At 35.1% G+C, this 10,768-nt stretch overlaps 1 protein-coding gene across 2 annotated transcripts in view; it reads right to left on the bottom strand.

Moving 5' to 3' along the window:
* Window positions 1-5,221: 5,221 nt before the first annotated feature.
* The window catches only part of LOC140159004 (coiled-coil domain-containing protein 87-like), a 100,087-nt gene continuing 94,540 nt past the window's right edge, over window positions 5,222-10,768 (bottom strand). The window contains exons 23-24 of one of the 2 annotated variants that reach the window (XR_011859842.1): window positions 7,361-8,988; window positions 5,222-7,330 (exon numbers count right to left, since the gene is read on the bottom strand). Coding sequence is in view for 1 of the 2 variants with exons in the window: in XM_072182313.1 (XP_072038414.1) it covers window positions 8,824-8,988 (165 nt within the window). In the remaining variant the exon portion in view is untranslated. Of the gene's footprint in view, window positions 8,989-10,768 lie in introns of both variants that reach the window. The other variant, XM_072182313.1, reaches the window with a different exon arrangement.

Genomic DNA, 10,768 nt, shown 5'->3' with positions numbered 1-10,768 from the left:
AATGTCACTTTATAATTTTATTGCTGTTTTGAAAAAAAAATGCTAAAAAATAAATCTGATCCCTTTATTTTCTGAGTATAGTATAGTATTCCTAGATTCCAGGGATGAACCAATGTGGTGTCCTCACCATTAAAAGTGTTCTAAAGTTAATGTAAAGAGTTCTCTTCTTTTGTAAGGTTGAACAATATTCAATATTAACATCATCACCACTTTTATAACATACATAAATTCTTTCTAAAGGCACTTTAATTATATCGTCTATCATTTGAGTTTCCCTGTTGTCGAAATGTGAACGTGTAACACCCTCTTTCATCTTACTTGTTAAATTTGTTTTCATTGTCTGACTAAACACCTGGGCCAACTCGTCAACCTGAATGTTGCGGTATGTCGCTCTTACATGTTTTAAATTGAATAATGTGTTGCGAATATCTTGTTGCATCTTACCTCACGTATATTAAGGTAACTCGCGCAGAATCAATTCAACCCTCAATCTAATCAAGATAAGTGCAGCGTTACAATGTGAAGATGCAACCATGAAATGATTAAATGTTCCAGTTGCTAATGCCATGATGATTTGCTTGTTAGTTTATTATTATATACGAGGCCACAACCACACCTTCCCCTAAACCGTTGTCTTCTTTATACCTTTTAAAAACCTTAAAGTCAACAAGTTAAAGACGTATGGCTCAATCGCTTAATGTTAATCGAATTTGCTGAGGATTATGTAATGTCAAAACCATTACCATGATTATCTAAATGCGTCTACTTCTGAACTATGTCCATGTTGACGAATGACGATATTGGACTATATTGCATCTGGGTCAATGTGTAATCCTTTATGTTTCTCTTTAAAAGCATTATAGTTAAGATATTAACATAGTCTAATACTGTGGAATATGTTTCATGGCCAATTATTGCTCCTGGAGTATGCTTACATAATTCATTTTCCAGGTGTATAAAGGAAATGTAGGAATAGGGTTAATTTTGAAAGTTATTATGTTACGATGAGGTTTAAAGACAAGGTTTATGCACAGACGCTCGATGCAGATGACATATTCTGAAGCATCTCTCCAACTCGTCATCTTAGTAATAATATGGCACTCTTCGTTTCTTCTTGCTAATCATGGTTTTGTTTCTTTTTTGGCTATCTTGTTGAAGCTTTTCAAACTTATGGAGGAATTATAGTCATTTTTACCACCAATGTGTGATTAGAACACTATTTGATCGCATGAACTCTGTAGTAACCGAAACGGAAGATAGAATCAAAGAAGAAGAGCGAGTGCGTGCAGCCTTGAAACATTATGGTTACCCAGATTGGGCCACGGACAAAGTTCAAAATCAAATGCATGATAAAACCAAAGATGCTATAAAACTGAGATCAAAGAAAAGCGAGACTACCGAGGAAAAGAACAAAGGCATAGTGGCCATTCCTTATTTCAGCGGTGTTTTTTTTTTTCGGAACGCGTCCAAAGCGTGTTCACGAAAGTTGACACAGCAATGAAACTCCACCGCAGACAAATACTTCCCTGCTTTTATCCCAAAGACAAGCTTGGGAAGGGAAAAACCGGTAATAGAATCCATGAAATCAGATGCAAAAAGTGTGATCTCTCCTATGTAGGTGAAACCTCTCGCATGTTCGGTACAAGACTCGCTAATCGTCAAGCGGAAGTGAAGAAGACGTATGAGAAAAAAGACACTCTCTCAGAACCCAGGACATCAGAAATGGAACAAAATAACCATCACAAATCACGTTACATGGCTAACCATGTTATATACTGGGGTGTGTCTAATATCCTTGGTCGTGAACACGATAAAAGGTCTAAAGCGATTCGGGAAGCTATGGAAACAAGCCAATGACTTTTTTGCCCATCCCTTTCACATTGTATTCTTTACACCTTTTAAAAACCTTAGTCAAGAGGTTAAAGACGTAAGGCCCCAACCACACCTTCCTCTTTTACGTTGTTTTCTTTATGCCTTTTAAAAACCTTAGTCAAAAGACGTAAGGCCCCAACCACACCTTCCCCTTTTACGTTGTTTTCTTTATGCCTTTTAAAAAGCTTAAAAGTCAACAGGTTGAAGACGTATGGCTCAATCACGTAATGTTAATCAAAATTGCTGAGGATTATAATGTCAAAACCATTACCATGATTTATATCAAAATGCGTCTACTTCCATGACTTCAAATCCATGTTAGGTTGGTGAATGACGATATTTGATATATTTGCCAAATAGTTTTAAGTTCATACCAGGAAGTTACATGTTTCGAGGCAGTGTAACAGTCATGTATATTTTTAGATTTGACTGAAGTACTTCAAGTTTACCTGAGAACACATAGCAAATTGCTGAATGTACGGGAAATGGGGAAAAATGCATTGATTCTATCTAGAATGAAATGAAGGCGTTCGATGCTCGGAGTAATGACTTCAAATTACGTCAATACAGCAAGCAATTGTAAGTGCTCAACATACTTCATTCAAGGTCGTCTTATTACTGTTACCATTTCATTTATAATATGATTCGTCACTGATTGTCAACACTTTTGACACAGATATGACATCTACTTCACATCGCTATTCATGACAAACATGTTTGATACAAATGCCATGATACTGATCGATTGCCAGCATGGATTTCCTCAATATGTTTAAACTGAATATGTACGTGACAACAAGTATTTGAAGTCTGAAATCGGTGTTAAATTCGCCGTAGTAGTGGTGCAACATGATTTTACTATAGCGATGGGTGAAAACAATTTGAATGTATTGCCCTGCACTATAAGTAGGCTGCACTTATCACCTGTCATGCCACCTGTGTATGTGTGCAATCATTGATTGAATACAATCAGACAATATCGCTCTTTTCGAAGACACTAAACGTACAGGTGTGAGTGAAACGTACATTGAATCAGCATAATGTGAAATGCTAAGTTATATACATCGTACTTCATTTCGCAAATTCTCTACATTGGCGTGTTCGTTTGAGATATGATGAGTAGCCCAGTTGCAAAGTGCACGATTTTTAAATGTGCTTTTTTTGTGATTAAGGCTTGGATCCAAATCATAACTCTGCCCAAGACGTTGAAATACCAGAAAAACTTTGGTTGTAAAAATGCACCTTGCCCCTAAAAGAGTTCTGGCCCGAAAAGGTCAGACAGGGGTTAACTTTTAAATTCCAAATTTGATTGATTACATTTTGATCAAAATCACACCAGTATTCGTCTGGTCAATTTGCCACAAAAGTTTTACTTACATGGATAGACCAGAGTAAAATGGGTTAGCTACCACACCTTAGTTTTTCTGAATCATCAGTTTTGCATGGGGAACAAGAATTTGTGAGCTAAAAGCTCTAAAAGCCTGTAACATGAGAACCTTGCCGCGGGGGTGCGAAAATGGCAAAATATAAAGGAAGAAAACAAGGAACAATTTTCATTGAAAGAATTTTTATATTTTAAAAACTACAATTTTTCTATTAGCAAAAACCATGTCAAGAGGTGAGCAGATGTCACAAGCGGTAAAACATCCGAGTACATGATAGGATTACAATCCGACCATAAAAACAACATATTGTACACATCTCCTGATATATAGGGTGGTTTTGTTGGACATAATAGTCCAGATGCAGCTCAAACATAAAATTGAGAGACGAATCCACTTGATTTCTCATATGGATACTGTTACAGGGTAAATTACAAACATGCAAGTGTTTTGAAGGCTTTAATCAAAGATTTCTTTGTATTGCATTTTCTAATCCTACATCGTATGTAAATAAGTAATAAATAAAAGAACTTTCCCCACTATCATTAAAAAACCCAACTTTACCCATTATTACTAAAATAATTAGTCTTTGTATAAAAAAAAACTTGCCCCCATCAAACCGGAAGTTTGTCTCGCCCGGATGCGTCCCTTATTACAAATCCACATAGTTTCACAAACATTACGTGTATTGGTTTGTTAACGATTATTTGCAAGAGCTTTATCAAAACACATTGACCTCCGTATATGGGGCTCAAATATCTGAGGAATGTTGACCAGGTGAGACAGGTGCAGTGATTGCATCACTCGTCTCTGTAATGGTTGACGCAACAGGTGCAGTGATTACATTACTGGCCTTTGTAATGGTTGACGTCAGTCGCAACTTATATAGGAACATGAGGGTGATAGATTATAATGAAAGCTCTTTACCTTTGACGGTCATAACCTCCTAAGACAATGCCCAACGTTTGCTTGGTTTCATCCAAAGAACGGTTGGATCCAATGACCCGGATACCATGAAGAAGCTTTTCTTTGCTCTGGTGAGACCTATCCTGGAGTACTGTGCTCCAGCTTGGGCTCCTAACAGGGAGGGTCACAAAAATAAGCTGGAAGGGGTCCAGAGAAGGTTCACCAGATACTGTTTTCCTGGTCCCTGGCAGTCTAGGCCTTCCTACAGTACAAGGCTCCAGACCCTTGAGATTCCCACCATTCTTTCTCGATTATCTTCGCAATATGTTTGCTGTTGGATGTCGTCTGTGTTATACAATATTAGCTGGGCTGACTATATCAAGCTGAATACTCTTTCCTCCAGACAAGCAGTCAACATAGATTTCCGGCATTTCCATCGCAGCCGAACTGACGCTTTCCATAATTCCCTCTTTGTCGCATTTCCCAGGTTATGGTCCACCTTACCGAATGTCTCCAGTGAAATTGTTTTTAGTTTCTTTTCTTTTTCGTGCAAAACACGTAGTTGTATGTACCTTTATCAGTAATGTGTTGTGTGTGCGGTTTTTTTATCGCTTTTTTATATATAATATCTTTTGTCAAAGGGGTTATCGGAGACCCACTTCAAAGTGATTTAGTTCGCTATTAGGGAATCCGCCAGGGACCCCGTTGACTATTGTATTTGTGGTTTTTTTTTTAAGGCTTTTTTTCTGCTATTGTATGTATGTTTGCCTGGATTATCAATAAATCAAATCAAATCAAATCAAATCGAAAGATCTAGCGAAAGAGAGAAGTGAGAGAGCAACAAGTCTGAGGTGTTTGATTTACAAACTTTCAGGAAATTAAGTTGTGAAACTGAAAGCAGTTTGCTCAAATAATAAACACTGTTTAAAATATCATACTTTTTCTACATATCAAGACAAATTAACATGAGAAGAGACAATCAAAATATTATGCAAGTAGAGATTGTTATTTCAATTTCAAATAATTATACAACATATGTATTCACAATATCATATCACTATTATACAACATATGTATTCACAATATCATATCACTATTTACAATATAAATAATAATTTAGGATTTGATACTACCACAGAATCTGGTAATAATCTACAGAGTCCTTGTATAAAACAACAGTATCTATATCCGATAAAACGGAATATTTGACTTATTTTGGACGGACGATATGGGAAGGACGGAATAAAGTATCATATCATTTTGCAATTCATTTTTATCAGCTTAACAATCAATACAGCTACAGGTACCCATACTCTCAAAGATTATTGGATGCAATTTGGAAGTTGTTCCTATAGCACTGTCCACAAATTTCTAAAATATATGATGTTTATATTAATTCTGTATTTTACTTTCCTACTAGATAATCTTGTTTTGTTTTTTATCTCTTTAGAAGTAGCAATTATCGATAGACTTTGCCTTTGATAAAGATTTGGCTAGGATTGAAAGCTTTTCCCTATAAGACAAACAAAAACCTTAAAACAAATATAAAAACACAGGTAACATATTTGCAAAGAAGCAAAAAAAAAAAAAAAATAATAATTTGACCATGGTTAGCTAAAACAAAAAATTTAATAAATGAATGAAATAACATCAGTTTATTAGCTTGGCATATTTATTATAAAGGCATTCATTGGCGCAAATCAGCCATTAATTCAGGAAGCTTTAAAATTACTCTATTTAAAAAATAAACCATCAAAACATTTTATTCCATTCATGTTGACTTTACATTCATTATAATTTATCATATGTTTCACAAAGAAAGATGAATATTAATATTAATAAGGTTGCTCTAATTTTAATTTTCAAATTACTCTAAATTATATGTTCATTAACACAGATCTACTTTTTGTACCCATGGAAACTATAATATCACAGAACATCCCTACTGCTCACAAGAAACTATGTCAAACACAGACCTCATAAAAGCACTATCTGTTATGATAGCTGCTGAGAAGTTGCAGCACCAATCTCGCTCAGAGAATTTAATAATACTGCAGCGGAAATATATATTTCTAAATCACCTCAAATTATGTCATACAACTAGAATTTGATGTGACACACATGGCTGTCACCCACTTCGTATATCTGTGCTTTGATTATAAGATAGAAGTAGAGCTTATGAAGGCAGGTATTGGATGCACTATGAGCTACCTTTATTACAACTCATTCATCAGTGACTGAGTAGTGAGATGTAGCATGACATTATATGTCAGTGATGTTATCTTTTTCTTCCCAACATGCCAAAACTGTTTTACATTTAGAAATATAAAAAGTACTATAGTGTATACCAGACATGTATGGTATTTGCTGTGCAAAAGCTATACTCTAAACAGCAGTGGAAATTGACATATTATTGTACAATAAATATTACTATTTTAAACTTCAATATGCCTATATTTTTGCATATTGTATTCTTTCCATAAATGATACCAAACAAAACGAAAGAAACAGTTTGTGCCCCAGTGTGTGTACCATAGGGGAAATTGACTACCTTTCAGGGATTTGACCTAGTTACACCTTTTTCTTCTCTTATATATAGGCCTAGGTCATATAAATACTACTTTCAGTAATATGGCCAACCTCATTATTAAACAACAACATGGAACATGAACCCATGTAAGTTCTGCTCACATGGGAACATGGGCATGAACTAAACCTATTATTCACTTAAGCTTAATCCTAGACATGTAATGTTATTATGCCATCTTAGACAGAGTCTATTGATTACCTATCATGTCTAGACAAACAGTTTGACCCAGTCAACCACAGAGACATCAAAACTCATAACTGCTTTCATTTCTACATTTTTGCATCTCAGACGTGTAATGCATCTGATATGTGGGGTGATGTATCTATCTGAAGCATCTAAGCATTACTGACATATGCATTACAGGTGTCTCATCTAGATAATGACTAATACATTTTAAACTGGTAATACGAATGCCTATTATCTGATGCAAACAGGGTAACTAATAATGACATATGTTAACTGAGAAAGAAACAAGGAAGTGAAAATCTACAATTGCTTCTTAACAAAGTACACTGAACTAACGGATGAGCCCTGCCGAGCTCTTTACTTTCTTCATACATTCATTGGTGTTGGTAATCGTCTAACCAGTTAAAAGTTAGAAAGGTTATGCCCGAGCAGCACTTCATGAGAAAGCCATTGGCAGGCCTGATGGCTGATAACTTTACTATTGGGCTGGTAAAACTGCACAGTTATTTACATCAGGCAGGTCAAAGTTCTATTTGAGCTAGTAACTTGTATTGGTTATACTAGAGAAGATGTAATAAATATTACATCTTCTCTGGTTATACCTGCCCAACTGGCCAAAGTGCCATTAAAAGTCAAGTTACCCCCCTGCTTTTAAAAGGTTCGGTGCCAAAAGGACAGGTGCCAAAAAGGTTAGGTCCGATCTCTCTAGCCATGACTCCTTATTTCTGATTTGTTGTGGTGGTTGAAAACAGTTCCAGCAAACAAGCATGGTTTATTTTCACAGCATATGCAATTGAAAGCTTAAAACACATTTTACACAATTATACAATCATACTTTTAAATAACAAAAATAGATCGCTCTTTAATTATACATTATTGCTATAGAGATATCACTTTACTTACTTATAATATATTCAAGAGTTTATGCCTTTATGCCTGTTTATTTATGTTTGTATTGCTTTAGACACATTATTTGGGTGTAAAGAATAGGACAATACCCTTTCATTCTACCTATGCAGCCACAAGTATACTACTCCAAAAAATAGGACCAGACACCGACCATCTTGATTTCCATTTGTTCTTTTCAGTTCTCATGGTGCTGACTGAAGTGTTTTTCAGTGTCATGGGGCTTCAGTACTTAGCAGTACAAGTGTTTTGTTGCTTGAACATTATTGCATGAAATGTCACTTGTCTGATTTACAATTTTACTGATGTTTTGGAAAAAATGCTAATAAATAAATCTGATCCCTTAATACTTTTGAGTAAAATGTTCTTGGCTTCCAGGGATAAACCACTATCATCACTCATTATTAGTGTTCTAAAATTAATGTAAACTAAACAGTTTTCTTCTTTTTTTTTTTTTTTTTTTTAAAGAATTTTATCACACTTACAAATAATGTTAAATATCTTCACATAGTGGTAATATCTTTATCAAAGATGCCAACATTTCACATACTGCAATCAGGGAGGTTTCAAACTGAAATCAGGGAGGTTTCAGAATTACGGTACAAAACCTTCCTGAATCATATTTGTTTGCAGGAATGTACACAAATGAATTAATTTCAGGAAGCATCCCTGATAATATCGGTGGGTTGGCATCTATGCTTTATAACCAATCTTTGATAAAGTTTGTTCCAAATACACAATGCTGCAGATCACAAAACACATATTTTTTCTTGCATACATGTCACAATCATAACTGTGCATGCTCACAACAAACTGTTACGATACGCAACCCAAGTGACAACACTTCTTTAACAAGTATGCAACTGTGGCGCACCTCAAGTCAGACATAATACTGACAGCAAAAAATATGCTATGGGTACTCAAAATAAACAAGTGGTATTTACTAAACACATGCAATACACAGAATACAGACATGGGTATTTAGAAAGGCACTGGTACTGAGTGTATAGGCGGTAACTCTGCTACAGGTATTTTGATGCCCTCTGTCAAGCTGTGACGTTCTAAAGCTTGCTGTCTTCTCTCCTGTTGCAGCCAGTAAAGCATCTCTGTGCAATCCACTTTCATTTTGTCATGGTACGGTCGACCCTGTGAGGGGAAAAGCAAAAACAAAATATACATCATTTAAGATAGTTCTCAAACATCAGAGCAATATTGTTAAAGTAACAAATCTGGATCCATAACCATATTTTGATCAGTATAGCATATAAATCACTTTGTCAATTTTGTATAAAAGAAGACAGAGTTACACTATTTTGTAGTTTTTGAGTATTTTTAGAATGTTTGTACCATTTATATACCCCGACATTTAAACCTTTTTCTGAAATTTGTTTTGTGTTCACTAGGGTATATTAAATGTGTTGTAATCTTAAAAGGATCTGCATTTTTATGCTTAGCACTTAGCAGTCAAATTGATGAGAATCATTCTATATGACAACAACAACAATAACACCACTAAGATGCTCCTGATGATGTCCACAATAACATCCTGAGGTAATGTGGCAATCAGAAAAAGACAAATCATTGGTAAAAATAATAGTCTTAATCAATGTCTTTGCAAAGTAGCTCAAAGTGGTACTGGCATTTTGGTCCACTGACTGTGACTAAATAAGGCACTGTGAAGAATTGCTTAAAGAGGCAAGCAAGATCGTGTTTAGCAGGAATTTTTTAGGATACAGTTGGATTCCTTAATGAAAACTATCTAAAGATATGTATGATACATTACACTTGTTACAAATAAAACAGGATAAGACCTGGAACATCAATTTTCAATAATATCAGAAATGTGTTGGACAGGTATGTTGACATTGGTGCCTTTTATAATGTAAGCCTGACATCCCACACTGACACAGATCTTTGTTCTTTCATGATTTCAACCAGGTGATTTATCACTTTTAAGGCAGACACATTCTCAATCAACCAAAAGAGTATTACCATGATTACCTATCCCATGATGCATTGCTTTCTAATCTGACTCCCCACATAAGAAGACATAATACCTATTGTGTGATCTGTATGGAACAGGAAACATATTTACTACACAGATGTAAGGGCGAGAAATCATTATTTACATGTGAAGATTTAGGTGTGCAAGGCATAAAGGCATATCAAGAATAGGTTGATGACACTAAATTTGTACAAATACAGTTCAAAGTCTTTTATCCAGTCAATATTGGACCAAAGATTGGCTAGATAAGTGAACATGACTTTGTAATTTTGCATAATATGTCTTATTATTAACATCATAATTGTTATTATTGTTATTATTTTAGTGGTTTAAACCTTTGATCACAACACAAAAATTTGCGTACATGGAATTTTCAATAGACACTACCGACTTTCATCAGCAGAAGTGTCAAAAATTCCAGGTGCGCTGAAAATTCCAGGAACGCAAATTTTTTGTGTTGTGATCACAGGTTTACACCACTAAATTATTTCACTACCAACACAGGTGAACTTTCATTATTAATATTATTATCATTAGAACCATAATGGGGCAATAATACTGAAAGATGTTTATTTTAGTATGCAACAAAGTTCTACTTAAGAGCATGAAATTAAGCTGTAAAAGTTGTAAAGAATCACTGAATGGCGCACTTGCGACTCTGCTGCCTTACAGTAAATTTTACATGCAAATTGAGACATCCCTCTGAAAATCCCAACAAGAATTAAGGGCCCATGCACTTTTAGTTTGTGCTCTAAGTTTCTGTTATGTTAAGTAGTCAATATGCGCCATTAGGCTAATCTTTACAGTATTTTTCTACGATATACAGAGCTGGATAATAGAGAAATCCATCTGAAAGAGGTCTACAATAGGGAAGTTGGACAGTAGTTCCAAATTGGAGTGCATATGGGATTGGTGAAGAAT

This window comes from Amphiura filiformis, chromosome 8 (assembly GCF_039555335.1).
Source record: "Amphiura filiformis chromosome 8, Afil_fr2py, whole genome shotgun sequence".
NCBI classification, from domain to species: domain Eukaryota; kingdom Metazoa; phylum Echinodermata; class Ophiuroidea; order Amphilepidida; family Amphiuridae; genus Amphiura; species Amphiura filiformis.
This window is presented reverse-complemented; position numbering and strand designations above follow the sequence as displayed.